The sequence below is a fragment of the Sinohyriopsis cumingii genome, unplaced genomic scaffold, assembly GCF_028554795.1.
Source record: "Sinohyriopsis cumingii isolate HCF-2022 unplaced genomic scaffold, ASM2855479v2 utg002675l, whole genome shotgun sequence".
In the NCBI taxonomy this organism is placed as follows: domain Eukaryota; kingdom Metazoa; phylum Mollusca; class Bivalvia; order Unionida; family Unionidae; genus Sinohyriopsis; species Sinohyriopsis cumingii.
This window is the reverse complement of record NW_028316269.1, coordinates 83,137-105,877: the sequence shown is the minus strand read 5'-3', so window position 1 is coordinate 105,877 and position 22,741 is coordinate 83,137. Positions and strand designations below refer to the sequence as shown.

General features: G+C 36.7%; 1 protein-coding gene across 1 annotated transcript in view; it reads left to right on the top strand.

The window, feature by feature from the left end:
• Positions 1–4,037: 4,037 nt before the first annotated feature.
• LOC149770127 (uncharacterized) overlaps positions 4,038–22,741 on the top strand; it is a 39,512-nt gene continuing 20,808 nt past the window's right edge. The window contains exons 1-3 of the mRNA XM_089949353.1: positions 4,038–4,148; positions 5,811–5,922; positions 9,207–9,431. Coding sequence (XP_089805479.1) covers positions 9,269–9,431 — 163 coding nt within the window. The 5' untranslated portion in view covers positions 4,038–4,148; positions 5,811–5,922; positions 9,207–9,268. The remainder of the gene's footprint in view (positions 4,149–5,810; positions 5,923–9,206; positions 9,432–22,741) is intronic.

The following is a 22,741-nucleotide window of genomic DNA, read 5'->3' as shown; positions in this document are numbered from 1 at the left end:
GTTGTGTTTTGAAAAAAAAATGCCTTTGTCTTTTGTTTAGCTATAAGAATGTTGGATTGATGCTCTTTCATTTCTTACTATCCCTCTCATGACACTCACTAAACGTTGCGACTCAAAAACCGTGTGGGGGATGTTTTCCTTCACGTCCGCGCTTTGACTTTAAGAACCGGGTTGTTTCCAGTCTAACCATCCATTGTCGACTCATCCTCCTAAGAAGATGTGCTCCAAACTAGCTAAACTCAACGAAGCCTACGTGAATTTGCATAGGGTCAGACACAGTCTGATACCGAAGCCAGAAGAAATAGAGAATGTGAGAATGTTAAAAATCACTGAAGACCTGATAGAAGAGTTCTTCAGAGAAGAAATGAACAGGGAAAAAGAAGAATGGACAGAGAAGTACAGACTTCAGAGACAGCAGCAACAACAACAACAAGAGCAGCAGCAGCAACCTGAAGCTGACAGAGGCTTTGTCGATTGTCGTATCGACACCAAAGAGTTCTTCTCTTTCCGAAGAAGCAGACCTATCGCCAGAAAATCTATCCTCAGAGGACATCGCATTCTTAGAAACTAAAAAGAATGCCATAGCAAACAAAAAAAAACCAGCCCTTTTCAGGGCTACCCAATACTCTAGAAAAGAAATAACAATAGATTTGTCAATGTGTGTAGGTAGAGTAGTGTGAAAATAAACACTAACTCTTTTTTAAAAAAAATGTGAGGGTATGTGTTTGTGTGTTTGTGTTTGTAAGTGGTTAAGTAAGTTGGTATGGATAGTAGATTAAAATGATGTCTTTTTTTTTTTTTGGTGTTTGAGGTGTAAATTTGGGGTTAGATTGGATTGCTTTGCGTATGTGGATAGTCTATTGAAGTGATTTATAAAAAATTTTAAAATAGTGATGGGTAGCATAAAAAGTGAGTGAGTGTTTCTTTTAGGTCCACGCGTTGTTGTTTTTTGGTCATGATGTAGGTAAGATCAATTTTATGTTTTTTGGGGATGTTTTCCTTCACGTCCGCGCTTTCACTATAAATTGAAACTCGTTCGGCAGTCCAGCTACCCTTGTTGATTGATCAACACCAAAAATGAACACGAGACTGGAGAAACTGTTGGAACTTCATGTGCATCTGGAATATGTCAGGCGCATATTAAATGAACTGGCCGCGGAAGCCATTGTGGAGGAGGGAAGGATAAGAGAGGAGGAGGAAAGAAGAAACAAAGAAGAGGAGGAGAGAAGATATAAAGAAGAAGAGGAAAGAAGATACAAAGAGGAAGAGAGAAGATACAAAGAAGAGGAGGAGGAGGAAAAGGAGAGAAGAAGAAGAAATTTCAGAATCCCAGAGAGCGAAAATTGGGATTCTGAAGCGACATATCCTGCCTCTGCTCTCTCCCCCAAAAAGGTAAAAAGTAACTGGGGGACAAGATGTGTATGCGGCGCCAGGCCTGGAAGGTGCCACCATTAACCAGGTGTCCATGAAGTTCCAAACAAAAAAACAGCCCTTTTCAGGGCTACCCAATACTCTAGAAAAGAAATAACGATCGATTTGCCAATGTGTGTAGGTAGAGTAGTGTGATTATAAACACTAACTCTTTTTTAAGATAGTGTGAGGGTATGTGTTTGTGTGTTGGTGCTTGTAAGAGCTAAGGTATGTTTGTGGGAATAGTAGATTATGGGTTTCTTTATTGTTTCTTAGCGTAGGTGAAGAGTATAGTTAGGGTTCTGTAAGCGCTCACGTACGATTGTGTGGATAGTAGATTATGGATTAGTTTATTGTTCTTAGCGTATGTGGAGAGTATAGTTTGGGTTTTGTAACCGCTCACATACGATTGTGTGGATAGTAGATTATGGATTCGTTTATTGTTTCTTAGCGTATGTGTTTGTGTGTTTGTGTTTGTGTGTTTGTGTTTGTGTTTGTACCCGCTCACGTACGATTGTGTGAATAGTAGATTATGGATTTGTTTATTGTTCTTAGCGTATGTGAAGAGTATAGTTTGGGTTTTGTAAGCGCTCACGTAAGATTGTGTGGATAGTAGATTATGGATTTTGTTTATTGTTTCTTAGCGTATGTGGAGAGTATAGTTTGGGTTTTTATTATATGAAATGAGAAAGTATAGTTTGGGTTTTATTATACGAAATGAAAAAGTAGGGGGATGTTTTCCTTCACGTCCGCGCTTTTCGTATAAGAACCCACAGTATTCGTCGTTCAAACCATTCTGCAAAGAATAAAAAAAGAAGATGGCTTCTAACCAAATGGACAAAATGGAAAAATTGCAAAACGTCCTCGACAATTTAGGAATGATAAAGCAAATGTTGGTTAACCTAAACGAGGATCACTATTCTTATAGTCCCCATCGAGTGAAGATGGAGATAAACAATTTACGAAAAATGAAGGTAATCATCAGTGATCTGTTGAAAGAAATAAAGGAGGAGAAGGAGGATGAAGAGGAAAGGATAAGGATGAGAGCATGGAATGAAAAAATTGAAAAAGAAGAAGAAAATGAAAAGAGGAAGAAAGAAGAGGAGGAAGAGAAGAAGAAAGAAGAGCAGGAGAAAAAAAAGAAAGAAAAGAAGAGAAAGAGTGTTGGAGATAAAATAAGAACTTGGTGGAGAAAAAGAAGAAACTAGAAGCAGTAGAAGAAGAAGAAAACCCAAAGGCCCTTTTCAGGGCCAGCCATATTTCTCGAAAAGAGATAGCCTTTCCATTGCCTACCCTTTTTTTTAAAATTTAAATTTAAATTTAAATTTAAAAAATTTAAAAAAAAAAAAAAAATCCCAAAAGCCCAAACTCTATTCCCCATGTTAATTTCCCTTGTCCCTAGACAGACCCAAACTCTATGTTAAATTCCCATTGTCCCTAAAGTGACCCACGATTTCTCTCCATGTTAAATTTCCATTGTCCCTAATCTGACCCAGGGGGCTTTTTAATGCTAAGTCCCATTGTCCCTAATGTGCCCCACTTAACTACTCATGCACTGCTGTCGGGCATTTCTGCGCACCTAAGGTTTTCATTTCCAATATTGAAGCATAACGCATACGGAATTCGAGCCATTGACAAAAATAAAATACAGCAGTGCTTACCATTTGAAAGATGCAATGGTCACCAGGATATTCTCTTCAAAATAATATTAATTTTGGACACAGAGGATACCACCCCCCTCTTTTCCTGACTCGCGATATGTCGGCCTATTCTGCGCATAGCTTTGAGAAGATGTCATGTTTATCCATTTGGGCTACAGAAATGAAATATATTACTTTGGACTGTTTCTGTCAGCAGTTCAGTCGAGTAATTAGGTCAGGTTTATAGCTTGTTTTACAAAATTCAACATAAAAATGCCAATGAATGGCAAGATGTATTAAGCAAACTAAACCGATCTTGTAAAAAAGTTAGTAAAGTTCAACATTTTATGAAAAATAAGCTATTACTTGGAAGAGAAACAACAATAAATAGGATGTAATGTGATTACAACGTCTTGTTGATAGGGAAAAATTACTACAGAATTTAGAAACAGACTATACGCCGAGGAATTTGTTATAATTTATGTTCTAGCGACAAGTAGACACGTTGGGTAGCAGACGATTTTGTACGTGTGGGACAACTTCTTGCAAAATTGGAAACTTGGATTAAAATACAGTTTTGTTTTAAAGTACACATTTCCATTTTTTATTTAATGTATTTATTTGTATTATTCTAAAAGATGCATAGTAAATCGAATTTTCTGGGTTACAGTTTCAAGAAAGTCATGGAGTGGGTCTTCACGTTGCCATTTAGAAATCACATTTTTATGTGCATTTCGAGTCTAAATGTGGGATATTTTTGTACACTTTATGACTATCACTTTTCTTAATTAATATACGATTGTTCTTTCTGAATACAAAATGGATTTTTGACCCAAAATAGCACGTGATCCAATGTTTACAAAAATGACGCATTGTTGCGCAGAATTACCCGACGCGCAGAATTGGCCGACATGGCGGTACCGGTAATTGGTAACAGCCATATCAAGTGCGAAATTCAAAATGGTCACAGGACAGATGGTTGTGCTATTCTAGGTGGATTTATAAGTCACCAAACATGATTTGCTCAGGAAATATAATCAACATGTCACCAAAAGAACCCTTAAGCCGACGGTAGCTGCACAGCCACGAGAAATACTGGTATGATTCTAAAAGATACATAGTAGATAGGATTTTCTTGGTTACAGGTTTAAGAAGGTCATGGAGTGGGTCTTCATGTTGACATTTAGAAATCATATTTTCATATGCCTTTTGAGTCGAAATGTTTTATATTTTTGTACACTTTATGAATATCACTTTTCCTAATTAAAGTACGATTGTTTTTTCTTGATACAAATGGATTTTTGACCCAAAATAGCACGTGATCCAATGTTTACAGAAATGACGCATCACTGCATAGAATTGGCTGACATGGTTGTATATTATTTGGTATATTCTTCAATTTTCATTAATAAAATGTTGAATATAAACACAGCGATCATAAGATCAGTTAATCGTTCTTGCAATGTCTTATGGTTAGAAAAAAGACATTTATGCACGCTATTTACAGAAACCTACCGTAGGCTAATGTGGAAATTAAAGACTGTCCTTAAAAATTTCTAGCAGATATTTGAATAAATAATTCACTATAATGATATTTCTCTAAATAATTCAAAATCACATTTAAAAAATAAGTTATTATTCAATATTGCCAATGATCCTGAAAATATAATTAATAATAAATAATAATAATAATGATAATATTTTTTATTACTAATATAGGTCATTGGCCCAGGCTACATGCAGGTATTACAAATATTGAACAACCAAAGAGCATAACAGTTCTAGGATTAACACAAAGATTCTCTCATTGTTAATAGGTTTGAGTTATTTGTGTGTGCGTATTCCGTTAATCTGCAGCTTAATGTGCTACAAAATTCACCTTTAAGGTCATTTTAGTTCCTTTTGCATATTTTTTACACAGATGGCCTTATACGAACTCTGATCTCACAGAAATTGCGGTAACTCAGATCTTCTTAAATATTTTGATTTTGTGAAATATCTCAGTCTGCACTGTCAAAGTATCATATGTTCCATATGTTCTCACCGAGAAGTCAAGTCTAAATGCAAATTGCACACCCCCAGATCTGCACAGTGCAGGTACATTATGGGCCTGCAGGTCTAGGTCTTTGTTAGGAGTGTTTAGTAGAGCAAACAACATTGATCCTAATCTGCAGACACATTATGCAATGGCAGATCATGCGATGTGTTGTTTGCAGTTTGACTCAACATATAAGCAGCTATACAAGGAAAGAAGATCATGCTTGGACAATCACCATAAAATCAGAAAACTAGCTCTACCCTTTAATATTCATCTATGTCGACCTTCCCTCTTACCTTCAGTCAAACTCAAGGGCATTTGAAATTAAAAACATGTCTGTATCAAGCAGGTTAATAATCAAAACATATTATTTTCTTGACATTTCAGGTTTCCCTGTATAGTACAAATGTTTATGGTTCAGAAAATAGGAATATTCTACTCAAGCTAATGTATTTTATTTGGCTGATGTTCAAACTTAGCCGAGTATTTATAATATGCAATGCAGTCTTCATAAAAGAAAGGTACTGTAGAGCTATTTAATGATCTTTTTAAAATGACCATTGGTATGAAAATGTAATTGCTGATTTGCTGATCAAACATCATATACTGTGTATATATATATATATATATATATATATATATATATATATATATATAAACGTAAGATTGTTGCAATTACGACGCTTCATTCAAATGAATTAATTGCTGTTCTTTTTTTCCAGATTCCTTGTTTCTTGACAATTTATAATAACCCTTATGATGTCAACTGAAAAAGCATGCTCAAAGAATAGCAAATCCTGTTGGAGAAAGAGACAGATTGTTTGATGTGTTCATGTAAGTTAAATTTCTTGTATACTTACTTCAGTTAGGCATTTTATTACGTATTTGTTATTTTTGTTTTTTATGAATTCAGATGTCCATCATTTGTTTTGTTTATTATGGCGTAAATGTACAATATTTGATTCTCTTTGTTATGATCAAAGATGTTCACTATATTATTGATTCTTGGGATATCATGTTTAGTATTTAATTGTATTCATCATTATTACAGATGTTCAGTGTTTGATGGTCTGAATGTCCTAACTCCTGATGCTCAACATTTGATTATATTTATTATGACCGTAGATGTTCAATATTTAATTTTTGGCTTTAATGTTGGTTTTTTCATATCTCTTTATATTATTAGAAAATCGTTTTATAGCAAAATATGATCCATTTTATATACATGTCTCAATGTTAGGGCATATAATACTTTGATGGTATATATCTGTCTGTTTGTGTATTTTTTGTTTCCACATAATCACTCTTGTTTTAGCTATGTACCATGACCACAACATGTGGATGACTTTCATGTTGAGTAGGAAGAAACCTATTTATTGGCAGGACAAAAGGTTTGAAGATCACAATATATGTGAATAAATACATGAGAGATGGTTTCCACAATGACTTTAGTTCTAGGTACTTATTACCTTGATCAACCTTATTATAATATTACACTTTTAGTAAGAAAGAAGCCTATTAATTTTATTTTAAAAACATTCAAAGGATTAGCTTGCCATGACTCAAAGAAGATTTCCTTAGAATGAAATTAGTTGTAGACCACATAATCAAATCAGGATATGTGCATTGGTTGCACTTGTTGTAATCGAGTAGCATTTAGATTTTGGTCTTGCAGGATGGAAGAAAACACCTTCAACAAAAATGTATTCCACTGAAAGGTCAATGTAATTGTGACTGATAGAAAGAACAAAATATTTTCAAATAGCAAATTTAATTTGAGATTGAGTTTGCTTACCAAACTTTGTGCATGGCTAGCAGTTCACATGAGAAAGACAAGTAATGAATTTGGAGCTACAATTCCAAATATTCAGTATCACAATAAAATGGTAGGAAACATATTTTGCTCTGTGTACCAGTTATTAAAACTGTTATGGGAAGGTAGCAAGATGTTACCTTGACCAAACTTTCTAAATGGTTTGCAGCTGGAGTAAGGAATAATCCAGTCGATTTTGAGGTGTGGAAGTTAAAGGTAAACATAACTCACAATTTGATTAAAATGTACACACCAAACATTGACTCTGTTTTGCAGTTGTGAGTAAAAGGGCTACACCTGTTGATGTTAAGCATACAGATTGAGGTCTGCAGTTATTGAAATAAAGACACTTGAGTTATATATGATTCATGATCTGCATTATGTTTTTAAAAGAAAATTAATAAATTAATGGATTTACCCACATGTCATCCTCTCAGGCAAGAGTTATTTTAAAGTTAAAGGTTGTCATCTGTTCCTTTTAACGTTCACTTAAATCATGCATGTATTCAAAATTGTCATAAAATGCCTGGAACAGAAATATTTCATTTTATTCCACCTTGCTTCTAGCATATTTCTAGTTAAGACTTCAGTCATCATGTAACTATGAACTAGCATACTCTTTGAGCATGACACTTCAATTATAATTTGACCGGCTGTAACCTGACATTGTGCAATGGATTATATTTGTGTGGCCAAGAATTAAAAGAAATGCATTAAAGATGTTAACAAATTATGATAGTTTTATTAAGAGCTTGAGGCCCTGGTTGGCCAAGTGGAGTATGTCACTTGCTTTACATATCACCAACATCTCACCTCTGCATGGGTTTGAATCTCAGGCTTGGCAAGCATTGGTATGTGATAAAGCTTGCCTGAGCAGCTTCTCATGGTTATTTAAAGGATATTTTGGGGTTCATCTTCCACAAAATATACTGGCCACCATGCATAGCTTATCATGTACTGAAAATGGCATTAAACCCTCAAAACAACAACTGAAGAGCTCAGGCAAGCAGCTTAAAGCAATTAGCTTTACTTAGATTCTGTAGGCAGTGTCAGTTTGACTTCTGAGTTCGGTGTTAGACTTTAAATTTATTGTTGGTATAGATGGGTTATTGTTCCTCTATTTGCTATCGGAAGTGATTCCAGCAGGATTAAAGCTAGTAATGGATTATGGATGGATCAATCATTACTAATGAGATTAGGTGACGTAAAACATGCCAGTTTTGGTATTGATATTTAAAGTTTGTTAATATCTAAGTGTGATTTATCTTCCAATGTTTTAACACCATGGTTTAAATTACATAAATATCACACAAAATTCAATAATTAATGGAAGCAGGAACTTCATTGGATTGAATCAAGGACATAAATTTACATTTTTCCATTCCTCAAATGTAAATTTAAAATGTGCTTCTCATTTACTGCCAAGAAAGCACACAATTTGAGAAATTGTGGCAGGCGGTCAGCAATCCTAAATCTAGGCACAGGCAGAAACAATTTTAAACTTCTTGATGGACTCATTTGAATTGTATTGACATTGTACTGAAAAGCATTTTCTGTTCTGAGAAAAATTCAGGTTGCCTCCAGGAGAAACCTGTTTAAAGTAAGTAAGGACTGCCGCAAATATAATCTAGACAATGATCTACTACGAAAGGCTAAAAATGTTTGTGGGACGTAATGGGACAGCATAAAAGACAAGTTACAATAAAAGAACTTATGAGGTGAGGTGATGCACATATTTTAATATAGAAAAAAATAAAAGTAAAGTGAATAAGTAGAATTCATTTTCCTCTATTTACATGCTAACACTTGGGTTGATGTAAATCCCCTTTTTGAAGTCAAAACTCCTGACCAACTTTTGCTAATCGTCTGATCCATCTTAGGTTGGCTTCTCCTTTCTGTCAAATTATGAGTTTATTGCTTGTAAACAGTATAATTCAAAGTCACTGCGATTGATTGGTTTAAAATTGTATGAAATATGATTATTGTGCTTGCACTCAATTTCATGGATTGGTGGAGAAACCTATCTGTTGTTTTAACACACAAAAATTAGTTTGTTTGGTCATTAAAGTTTGTTTGTAGCAACCAAAGAAATCCATAAAAACAGTCACCTGCAAAATACACTGAATAAACATTATACTGTTCTCCATACTTTTAATTTTTCAGTTGCTGAGGAGTTGTAGTTACTTTATAAGATAGAGAGTATATATTGTTATACGAGAAGTGAAAGATTTTTTTCCATATAAGACTTTTACTGAACCATTATTTATTCTGGCTAATTTTTCTCAGTATAATTTGCTATCAACAGGTACTGGAAGATGATGTAGTTTACATCGTAAAGAACCAGCAATACGTGTCAGATCATTTAAAATGTCCAATAGAGTGAAGTCAGAAGCAGATACGTATCAGGTGAATCCGATATTTCCCATATATAACCAGCCACCAGTACCACCTTCTGATCCACTAATAATCGCAGATCAATCTTCACACAACAGAACAAATGTTGCAGCTTCCAATCCACATGAGAGAACAGGTAATCTCAGAGAACGAACCAATGAAGTAAATAGGTTATATCGAAGTAGAAAATACATGTTGTACCAAATTACATGTAAAATTATATATAGCAATAATGATTCAAGCGTTTTGGTATGGTCCACTGTTTTTTTTTTATATAATACTTTTTTGGGGGTCTTATTTTCAAATCAGAGTCAATTGTTTCACGTTTCAAGTTTTTATTGACACTTTCCCTTTTGGTCTATCTGTTAAAGGTTGTTTAAGACAAATGGATGAAACGTATGTATATTGTCACTGGCAGTTGCCTAATATATTTGGATTCCAGATTTTAATGTAAGTGAAGTTTTCTCTACCATATATTAGCATGTTGTTGGGGTCTTTGCCCCTAGTTCCTCACTTACTTAACACCGGTATATCATAACTTTCCTTGCCCCAGACAACCTCAAACTCTATCTACTTCCTTAGCTTATTCTTTTGTTATATAATTATGTTAAATTTTTACTGACATTTTCAAGTACCATACTGCTACTTAAAGTGAGTTGAAACTGACAATTTCATAAAATTGATCTTAATTTTATTGAGGTATTTGGGGTTCAGAGTCACTCTCTTTCAACTAAAATATGCACAGTTGTCGACATGTGTAAGGCTTGCGCTGTTAATTGGATTTTATCAGAAATATGGCCAACATACGATTGGTCAGTTTTTTGCTGTAGTGGACAGGTGGCTAGAGTGGCAATAAATTGATAATACCGGTAGATAAAAATTAACTGTGAAACAGCCGTGATGTTTTGAACATACATAGACGAACTATAAAGGTGTCTTATTCCAAGTCAGCAGAAGAAAGTTTTCAATACAGAATAGGAATATGACGAGATCATCATGCCAATACATATATTTTTACTCTGTATTAAACAACTTGGAATGCTTTTGTGACTTTGTATTTATCCCATTTATTCAAACAGGCTTTGGAAACCTTTTAATATATCTTTTAAAAAATGAATTCAGGCCTTTGGATGTGATTGAAGATAATGTACCAGTTGAAAAAAACCATGAGACGTATAGAACCAAGGTTAGTCAGAAATAAATACAATTTAGTGACTTACTCCTTATCTTTGAATTTTAAAATATATGTAACATGGATGGATTCAAACTGCAGTCACAGACGAGTGGATATCTCAATCAAATACACTACACAATCATATTAATGTTAGGAATTGATTTGGCTTTCTCCAGAATCCAGTTTCCCTCCCCAAAAATGTAAATGTCTCCCTGTCTTTACTTTGTATAGACAAGGAGAAGCAATTATTACCGATTACCATCCCCGTGCCATGCTAGGTGGCAGTTTGAAATTATACTATAGCCGTAATCAGGCTGCCATGAACCCACTGCATTTTATTTTCATGTTAGTCATCAGACATTTATGTTTGTTAGTATAATTAGTCAAACAATGAATCTATGTAGTGCATACAACATCTTTGTGTAATTCGGTGAATTTTCAAATATTTTGCCAAATTTACTACTCTTGTTATTTTATGTGTAATCAGTCTGTAACTCCATTCACAGCTGTTTTATATTGTAGTGCACTAATCATTTGTAGGTATATTGGGTTAGTCTGTTCAAAGCAAAATATATTATACGTATCATACATGTATCTTATTATAGGTATATTTTTCATTACTGTTTCAATTCTGTCCTAGTAGATTTGATCAGTCATTTTATGCTTTGACTTAGCGACTATTGTTGATTTAGGACGTCAATGGAAATGTGCATTCACATAATTTGGATATTCTATAGACATTAGCTTACCTTATAATTACACCTGGTGTGTTTTGTTCTTTTATTTACTGAATGTCTGCAAGAACATGGTTATTAAATACAAGGAGTGGAGAAGATTTAAGGTTGTGGAAAACATTCTCTTTTCATATGCCATTCTACACCTACAAGTTGTGCTGTCTGTGAGCGGAGGGCAGTGATATTGAGTCTAGAATGATCAATATTATTCACAAAACTTTGTAGACAGGAATGCTGACAAACGAGTATGGTGAAATCTCATCTTATAGGTCTAGGCAAGCCACTGAGTACATGCCCAACTTCCCGTCAATGAATGATATAGATGACAAAGCCAGATTTATGTTAGTCTTTTACAATTTTGCCAGTGGACCCTGCCCATGTGGGTTTTTTTTTTTGTAGTGATATATTGGCACCCTGGCAGTTGACCCACCAATCCAACTGCTGGACAACAGGTTTATCACAGTAACATATTTGTAGCCCAGCTGTTGTTACACTTCTCTTGCTGTCTGAACACATTACACATAGTATAGTTTCAGTTTTGAAACATCGTTTATCTGTACCATCAGTGATGATGTCGCATGCAGTTATTCAACTGGCCAGCAATTCAGAATAAGTTTGGGCCATCATACTAACTCAGTTATAACTGTAATTCTTGTGCAACACTCACAAGTTCAGCAGTCTTTCCAGCCAAGCTGACCGTCTGTTCCAACCCAGTGGTCTATGTCATCTCGACCAATGCATTTGTCCATGCCAGAATAGCAATTTAGTACACAATCTATCCATCATGTCTCAAAACTGCCTTCTGCACCCTTACAAATCCGACATTAAGATTTTGTCTTCGCATTATGATATGACATATGGTGGGACATATGCACAGGAGAATGATAAAACTCAGCTCACAGAGAATCCTGACTTAGAGCCTTTAGATAATTCTGATCCTAGCATGGAAATTACTGAATTGAGTTCTAAGGCTGCCCTATAGAAAATATTTGGAATTCTACAGTACATGCATGGAATGTTCCTCACTGCAACTTACTGTCACAGAATTAGGCAAAGAAATAACTTGGTTTTGTCTTAAAACAATTCGACTATTTCTCGTTGTACTTGCGTTACAACGTTATCTAGGGTGAATGTGTTTTTTCCAGGTAAGTGACTGTATTAACATGTACCTAGCCACAGAGATTACTTGTGACGAGGTAACATGACTAACATGATATGTATGGGTATTCTACCCTGACTTGTACTCACTCTTCTATGGATTTAAGTAAGACCAATTTCTAAAACCACACTGGTCATTTTTGGATCACGTCAAGGAATATACACTCTCCATTGTTCTCCAGCCATAGGGATAAGTGTTAAATTTACATTTTCATTTGATATGCGAAGCTTATTCGGTTTGTAGTGTCTTATCGCATAATAATGCATTTATTAAAGGATTGAGTTATAAGTCAGTTAGAGTTTAAAGTGTTATCATATATCTAGAGATTATACAGAAACTATTATTATGACCAATTTGGTTTTATTGTAGCTGACTGTGTTTGTAGCTGACTGTGTTTGAAGCTGATTCCGACTGTGTTTGTAGCTGACTGTGTTTGTAGCTGATTCTGACTGTTGTTGTAGCTAAATGTGACTGTCGCTGTGATTGTGTCTATGAAGTGTGATTGTCAATGTGACTGTGAATATGACTAGAGCGGTCTGAAGCTGTCCGTAGCTGTCTAAAGTTGCTTAGAGCTATCTGGAGTTTCCAGAACATTTAATGCTATGTGCTGTCGATACGTATGTATGTATGTATGTATGTATGTATGTATGTGCCACGGACGTAGACGTAGCAAATTAGAAAAAGTGCTGTATGCTGTCTGTACGTGTAACGTATGACTGTACTCGTGGTGGATTCATAAAGAGTGCGAGCGGTCGATAAGAGTAAGGACCAACCCAAGGAATCGTGCGACTGTACAAGGGGTCTAGAAGCATACATTTGGATCAGTTGTTGTTCCATTGCATCTTTTTTATCCATAAGATTATTTTGAATCTTTGTTATGTTCATAAGATTATTTTGAATCTTAGTTGTGTTCTTAAGATTATTTTGAATCTTAATAGAATTCATATTCGAGATTATGTGAATCTCTTATTGTATAAAATACTGTTTGAAGTGTATGTGCAGTCCATGTGGTTTCTTGGATCTGTACTTCATTTTGATTTAATATTTTTGGTTTATTTTCGATGTATGAATGTTGTGTAGAGTGATTTGAGTAAATCGTATGTTCAGAGCATGAGAGATTCATTGTATTTTTACATTATATATTTATCTTTATTAATTCATTCATAAATTTCCATCTTTCTCACATTGTGTTTGTCTTATTCATTTAGTCCAAAGACCCACTCGGTTGCAATTCTGCGACAGTGGTGTCAGAAGTGGGATCTTTGGATTGAGTGAATCGTCATCATATTGTTTGTGAAAGTAAACACTTATTGTTTATATTCAAGTGTGACCTTCTTGACAAGATAATCATCAAATAGATGTTTATTTTGTTTAGTAGTTCTACGTCTGTGGATCTAGTATAAATACATATTCATTTTTGTTTTGGTTGCCTTCAATAGGAATAGTTTCTTTTGTAAAATTAAATTTGTTTTGTTACTATTAATCATGTCATTCCTAAAAGACTTGGTCATCACTTAAGGACTTGGTCACCTTAGGCAAAGATTTTGGGTATGAGAGAGAAAGTTTAAGGGAATTTATTAAGGAAGAACAAGCCCGGGAGAGGGATGAAAGGGTAAGGGAGAGGGATGAAATGGTAAGGGCGAGGGAATTAGAAAGAGAAGAACAAGCCCAGGAGAGGGATGAAAGGGTAAAGGAGATGGAAATGACCAAACAACTTGAAAGGGAAAAAAGGGAAACAGAGGAAAGGCGGGCAGAATTTGAGAAGGAAAAGATAGAGTTAGAAAAACAGGCCAAAAGGGAAAGGATAGAGTGGGAAAGGGGAGCTGAGAGGGAGAAGATAGAGTTAGAAAAACAAGCAAGGTTAGAAGCTTTGGAGGTAGAAGAAAGATTAAGGCAACGAGATAATGAAGGTAAGGTAGAGTTAGCAACAGCTAGAAAAGGAGAACACGATTCTGCCTCTAGTAAATTAAAGGGTCCAAACTAACCCCCTTTGACGATGAAAAAGATAACATGGATAGTTATCTTCATCGGTTTGAGCGGTATGCTGAGAACCAGAAGTGGAATCGAAATGACTGGGCACTGCATCTCAGTGCTTTATTAAAAGGTAAAGCGCTGGATGTGTACTCGTGACTTCCTAGAGACGATGTGTTCAAATACGACGTCCTGAAGGAAGCACTTCTAAAAAGGTAAGAGCTGACTGAACAGGGTTTTCGTAAAAAGTTCAGGTATAGCAAGCCCGAGAAGGGAGAAACCTTTGATCTGTTCATCGTTAGAATAGCGAACTATTTTCAGCAGTGGATTGAATGCGGCAAAACGGTGAAAACATTTGAAGGGTTGACTGATTTCTTGCTCAGAGATCAATTGTTGAACACAGTTGGGCGGGAACTAAGTCAGTTTCTGAAAGAGAAAATCTATTCGAATGTACAGGATATGGCTAAACAAGCCGATTTCTATGCCGAGGCTCATGGGGGAACCCAGAACGTGGTTTCAAAAGATTTTAAGTCTGGAAACAAATCTACGAGACCGATGCCTAGGGAGCTTGTGAAATCAGCTGAGGCAAGTAGGTCAGTTAGGGATATAGGTCATCAGGGTATACAATGTTTCTTGTGTAAGGAATGGGGTCATATTCAAGCTAAATGTCCTAAAAGAAAGGGACTTATGCATAAGGTAGCCGTGGCTATACAGAGTAAAAGTATATCTGGTAATATGGTGCAGGTAGAACCAGGTATTCATACACTTGGCACGTGTCTTTTTCCCGAAGTGTGAGTACCAACCGCGAGAAGTTTCCCTGAACGGTCGAGAAGTCGTAGCATTACGTGACACTGGTTGCACGGCTGTAGTGATCAAATGTAGTCTCGTGCAGGATAACCAAATGCTCGGGTGGGAGTCCCCATGTATGTTACTTGATCAAACCATCGGTCGCATTCCTTTAGCAAGGATCACGGTAGAAACACCTTTCCTAACCGGAACTTTAATGCCCTTTGTATGGAAAACCCTATTTACGATCTGACGATTGGTAATGTTGAACGTTCCTGTCTTCCAACCATGTCAGACTTCAGGATACCTTTGGCCCAGGAAGTCGAAACGCGAGCGCAAACCAGGCGAGAGAAAAACGCGTTTCAGAAATTAATAGTCCCTGAGTCGATCTCCGGAATTTTGCGTGATGGATTCAAACGAGAACAAGAACGTAACGAATCCATCAAAACTGTTATTGAGAAAATCGCGTCCAGTGCAATTAGACACTGCAAGGGTGGGGACAGCTCAAGATTCGTTCGTAGGAATGGGCTAATTCATAGGGAGTTTATCACTCCGGAGGGTAAGAGGTATTGGCAAGTGGTCGTACCCCAGAGATACAGATCTCAAGTACTTAGGGTGGCCCATGAGTCTAGCATGGCAGGACACCTAGGTAAGGCGAAGACCACCAGTAGAGTAGTCGCTGAATTCTACTGGCCTGGTGTTAATGGCGATGTCACACGGTTCTGTAGGTCTTGTGATGTATGCCAGAAAACCGTATGTAAGGGAAGGGTTACAAGGGTGCCCTTGGGACAGATGCCATTAATAGATACACCGTTTGAAAGAGTGGCAGTGGATATTGTAGGCCCAATACAACCAGTTACCGAAAGGAAGAACCTGTATATTCTTACTCTTGTGGATTACGCAACCAGATCTCCTGAAGCTGTAGCATTACCAACTATTGAAACGGAATGGGTGGCTGAAGCATTGGTTGACATCTTCAGTAGGGTAGGGGTGCCAGAAGAAATCCTTACGGATTGTGGTGCTCAATTCACCTCCGACCTCATGGGTGAAATAAGTAGGCTGTTATCAATCAAACAGCTAAACACTACCCCATACCATCCGATGTGCAATGGACTGGTAGAGAAATTTAATGGTACCCTAAAAAGTATGCTACAAAAGATGTGCGCGGAATGTCCGCAAGACTGGGACCGCTATTTGAATGCAGTTCTGTTCGCGTACCGTGAAGTACCACAAGAAAGTTTAGGGTTTTCACCCTTCAAATTGCTGTACGGAAGAACAGTTCGAGGCCCGATGCGGATACTATGCGAACTATGGACAGGTGACGTCGCGAGCGAGGAAATAAAAACTACATACCAGTACGTGTTAGATCTGCGAGAGAAACTGGAAAGTACATGCCAGATGGTACGAGACGAATTAATGAAATCGGGACGCAGATATACCAAGTATTATAACCGCAGAGCGCGAAATAGGAAATTTCTTGTAGGAGATCAAGTTTTATTGCTTCTTCCTACTAGCACAAATAAGTTACTAGTCCAGTGGAAAGGTCCCTACGAAGTTAAAGAGGTGAAGAATGACATGGACTATAAAATTGACATAGACGGTAATTTAAAGACATTCCATGCTAACATGCTTAAAGTGTACATCAAGAGACAGAGCGACAATGTAGAAAAAGGGGTCTTGAATGTCATTTGTACGGCAGTCATCGACGACAACTTGGGAGAATTAGAACACAAGGTTTTCCTTGAGTATCCCTTGGGTGTTGCAAGAGAAGGGGTAGATCAAGTCGATGTGAGTGCAGAGTTGACCAAAGACCATTGTCAACAAATTAATGCACTTTTGGTTAAATACTCGGATGTATTCACCGACAGACCAGGTTGTACAACCTTAGTAGACCTCAAAATTAAACTGAATACATCTGACCCCATTAGAATCAAAGGTTATCCGGTACCATACAATGCACGAGAAGCTGTGGACAAGAGGTGAGTAAATTGTTAGATCTGGGGGTGATTGAACCCTCCAACTTGCCATATTCTTCTCCTGTAGTGCTAGTCAGAAAAAAAAGATGGGACAAACCGATTCTGTATTGACTTTCGACAGTTAAATAAAATCACGTTGTTCGATGCGGAACCAATGCCAGATATGGATTGTCTATTTGCGAAGTTGTCAGGCAGCCGATGGATTTCCAAATTAGATCTGTCCAAGGGATATTGGCAGGTTCCCATTTTCAAGAGTCCCTTACATTGACAGCATTTGCGACCCAGAAAGGATTATATCAATTCAAGGTAATGCCATTCGGGTTAGTAGGTGCCAGTGCCACCTGTTGTCGTTTGATACGGAAGTTGCTAAGAGGTTTAGCAAGCGTTGATAGCTTTGTAGATGACATATTTTTGTACACGAATACTTGGAGTGAGCACGTGTCCATCTTGGGGGAACTCTTCGATAGACTCCGCAGAGTGAACCTCACAGTGTGACCCACTAAATGCAGTATTGGCTATACAGATTTATATTGTTTGGGTCATAGGGTCAGTGGTTTGGGTCAGTTGAAACCTCACCCCAAACAAGTGGAAGAGATTAGGAACGCACCTAAACCGGACAACAAAACGCAAGTTCGTTCGTTTCTAGGTCTAGTAGGGTTTTATAAAAAGTTTATACCAAACTTTGAAGCTATTGCTAGCCCACTGTCTGATCTGACAAAGAAGGGGCAACCCAACAAAGTAGAGTGGGGACTGCCACAGGATAGAGCTTTTTGCGCGCTGAAAGAGAAACTAATCAGTGCACCTATATTAAAAATGCCAGATGTTAGCAAACCCTTTATTTTAAGAACAGATGCTTCTGAAACTGGGTTGGGAGCAGTTTTACTGCAAGAGCAAGATAATAAGTTACCCGTAGCTTACTCGAGTAGACAATTGCTACCCAGGGAAAAAATCTATTCAGTTATTGAGAAACAGTGTTTGGCCGTAGTGTAGGGAATTGGGAAGTATCATGCATATCTCTTTGGGAGGGATTTCGTTCTCGAGACTGATCACCAACACCTATTGTATTTAAACAAGGCCAAGGTCGCTAACGCTCGATTGATGCCTTGGACGCTGACACTACAACCCTATCGCTTCCGTGTAGAGGCAATAAGAGGAGTTGAAAATAAAGGGGCAGACTACTTGAGTAGGGCATGATTGGAAATTTGGATAAATTTTTACCCAGTATAGAAAATCCAGATTGCAGTATTACCGGTGTAAATAGTTTAACATATTGTTAGTAGTTATAATTCTTTCATTCTGTGAGGGTTTAAAAAAAATGTGTACATTTATTTTCTCTTAGGGGGGAGGTATTGTCACAGAATTAGGCTAAGAAATAACTTGGTTTTGTCTTAAAACAATTCGACTATTTCTCATTGTACATGCGTACAACATTATCTAGGGTGAATGTGTTTTTCCAGGTAAGTAACTGTATTAACATGCATCTAGCCACAGAGATTACTTGTGACGAGGTAACATGACTAACATGATATGCACGGGTATTCTACCCTGACTTGTACTCACTCTTCTATGGATTTAAGTAAGACTAATTTCTAAAACCACATTGGTCATTTTTGAATCACGTCAAGGAGTATACACTCTCCATTGTTCTCCAGCCATAGGGGTAAGTGTTAAATTTACATTTTCATTTGATATGCAAAGCTTATTCGGTTTGTAATGTCTTATTGTGTAATAATGCATTTATTACAGTGCAGATTTAAAGGATTGAATTACAAGTCAGTTAGAGCTTAAAGTATTATCATATATCTAGAGATTATACAGAAACTATTATTATGACCAATTTGGTTTTATTGTAGCTGACTATGTTTGAAGCTGACCGTGTTTGAAGCTGATTCTGACTGTGTTTGTAGCTGACTGTGTTTGTAGCTGATTCTGACTGTTATTGTAGCTGAATGTGACTGTCGCTGTGATTGTGTCTATGAATTGTGATTGTCAATGTGACTGTGAATATGACTAGAGTTTTCTGAAGCTGTCCGAAGCCGTCTGAAGTTGCTTTGAGCTATCTGGAGTTTCCAGAACATTTAATGCTATGTGCTGTCGATACGTATGCATGTATGTACGTATGTCTGTGCCACGGACGTAGACGTAGCAAATTAGAAAAAGTGCTGTATGCTGTCTGTACGTGTAACGTATGACTGTACTCGTGGTGGATTCATAAAGAGTGCGAGCGGTCGATAAGAGTAAGGACCAACCCAAGGAATCGTGCGACTGTACAAGGGGTCTAGAAGCATACGTGTGGATCAATTGTTGTTCCTTTGCATTTTTTTATATACATAAGATTATTTTGAATCTTCGTTATGTTCATAAGATTATTTTGAATCTTAATATAATTCATATTCGAGATTATGTGAATCTCTTATTGTGTAAAATACTGTTTGAAGTGTATGTGCAGTCCATGAGGTTTCTTGGATCTGTACTTCGTTTTGATTTAATATTTTTGGTTTATTTTTGATGTATGAATGTTGTGTAGAGTGATTTCAGTAAATCGTATGTTCAGAGCGTGAGAGATTCATTGTATTTTTACCTTATATATTTATCTTTATTAATTCATTCATAAATTTCTATCTTTCTCACATTGTGTTTGTCTTGTTCGTTTAGTCCAAAGACCCACTCGGTTTTTATTCTGCGACACTTACAAGCACAGCATGTAAAGTCAAGGCTTCAGTTGTTGTGACTATAAATGTTCATCTGTCCTGCTGAGTTGTACACAAATGTTTGAAGAATGTATAAATTGCTGATCATGTATCAGATAAGATCATCCATCAAAGTAATAATAAGGATTTGTTTTGGAAGTCAGCTTGTCACCACCTTTTCCTCTTTTTGATACAGGTCACATAGCCTTCGGTAATGTCCATTTTGCTTCACATGATGCACATATTTGGCACATTTGAAGTTTAGGGTGGATAGTAAATATGGACAAACAAGCTCTAGTCCTCTCCCAGAATTGTATTGGAGTTCCTCGTCTTTATAAATCTTGTTTGTTTTTGTGTCAAATGTGTAGAAACAGATTTCTTTCCCAATGGATAAGCAGATACGGATCTCAGAGAAAACTTGTATTTCATTGGCAGAATTTAGATTGGCTAGCATATGGAATTCTGTGTATAAGCCCCAGAAACAGTTTTTACAGTCTGCTCAGATGCAAGTTTGTGAGGTTGTGGGTGCAGATGGGCACCAAAAGAGAACACTTTATCAGTTTTGATTCTGATGTTAATGCAGAAAATCAGGATTACAGATTGCATGACAGTACATATTGCTCCTCTCGGATTGGACAAGCCATAGGTCAGTGATTTGCTAGACTTAGCAACAGATGTGTCAAGACAAATTCTTGTGACCCCAAACTTCTTAAGCAGCTGTGGTTGGCAATCTTTCAACCATCCCCGGAAAATCAACTTCTCAAGTGGCTTTTATCTGGCATGTCTTGCACAGAAAAACACTTTAAATCTTTAGTTGCACGAGGAAATCAACAACTAGAAATCCCCACGCTGAAAGCTTAAGAGTGGAAATGGTGTGTTTTTGTGACAGGCATTGTGCAAATGACATCAAGCCACTGGCAGCCTCCATTCTCCAGCTTGCTAATATCTTTAATTTTTTATTTGAAAGCAAAATGCTAGCACCAGTAACAACAGATATTTCTTCATGATTTTTCAACACATTTATACATCATTGACAGCTTTACATTGGCCACAGTAAGTTTCTGTTTGACTTGTTGACTCACTTGAATTTTTCCTGACCTGTCTAGATGACCCTGTTCCTCAGGTGGAATCTTTATGCTCTTTGTCATGGTGCAAGTCTTCAAAGTTCATGCCTTTTCTCCACTGTCCTTGTGAAGCAGCTGTCATACAAGATGTGCTTCCTGCTAGCTTTGTTATTATTGACTACCTACAATTGTTCGAATGGTTCATTTGTTTTAATGACACAGACAAGTTTTATTGCTAAGAACTGGCTTCAGTCTACTGGCCAGAAAGCAGAAAATAACTTTAAGACTCCTCTCATTGAGTGATCTTTCAAGAGAGGCAATGTTACAGGACCTGGCGTATGCTCTTGAATCTGTCTGAAAAAGGCAACGACTATCTGGCCGGACATCAGAGGCTTTCCTGTCACTAAAGCCAGGAAAACATGACATATCTCCACTTGCTTTTCATTGCAATATCTCAGTTAAATACATAAAGAAAAAGTTCTCTGTCAAGCCCAGTCCACATTGTCCACTTTCTATTTGCACCATGCCATTCCACCTCTGGCACAACCACATTGTTGAGAATGATCAAAGTTTTCTAGATTCACCTGAGAAAACGTTTGTTAGTAATTATTTGTCAAGTGCAGGAACCCATAGAGTATTGAGTCACACATGTATATATTTGTATATTCAGTTGTATTAACTATGATTAGGAGAGTTTCTTATGACCGACAGAGGTAGAGGTTGGAAACATATTTTCCTCCACTTACCTGTTCTCCTAATGTTATTGTGAATGGGCAATGTATCTGACTTAGGAAGGAAATTTTTATAGTAACTTATCTTATTAACTTATATTATTATAGAAAACTTACCCAATCACATTATTCTAAATTTATCACACCCTTCCCTACAATGCAGACATCCTATATCTGAGAGTGCTAAAACTTTAATCGGGCTATATGCAGTATAAGGAGTAACACCTAGTCCATAAAGGGAGGTAATCTGTTGTTGGTGGTGTTGGGTTTAATGCCCTTTTTCTGCACACGATAGGCTATACATGGCAGCCAGTATTAATGGTGGAGGAAGAACCCCGGGAAAACCCTGGAAAGAACCACCGACCCACAAAAAGCTACTGGCAAGCTTTTTCACGAACCACATTGGCCGAACCCGAAACTCGAACCCACGCAGACAGAGGTGAGATGGCAGTGATCCGTAATGGCAGTCTGTAAGATTTGATTCCGATTGTCTGCACAAAGTATAAGACAGAGATATTTTAAGTCTGTGAGATTTTGGAGGTAACAGGATTAACAGCAGAATTAATTCCTAGCATTAATAACTTTCATTAAATATTTTCAGAGAAACATAATTTATAGTAAACATGTCCTTTTTATTGCATCCAACATAATGAAGCCAAACTTAATTTCAAGACAAACTTAAATAAAATAGCAGTTTAATACATTCAGTTATAATGAAAGCTCATTAATTCAGTGTACTTTCAAACTCTTGTGCTTTTTAGGTTTTCTTTACAATAAATTACTGATGCATTTAACTTCAAAGTGACAATTTAAGCACTTGTTTTACCAAAAGGAAGATTCAGTCTGTTTCTTACATGTGGTCTAGACGTAAGGAAATTTGTATTGCTCTCTAACGTTGCTCCACCTTTGTGCTGTAAGTGTCTACACAAGTTTTTTTCAGATCTATTCAACAAATTTGAACCCTCAGTAATATAAATGGACAGATTGAAAGTTCCACCACATGCTTAGAAAATGATAAATTCTATATACCATATTTTGAAAGTATGAATTCAATTTTGTTTTTTGACTTTATGGTATTTTAGATGATTTACATTGTGGAATGTCTCCTCTCTGTGTCTACAATGATGCATTTTGGAAGGAGATAAGTAAGCGTATGGTTTA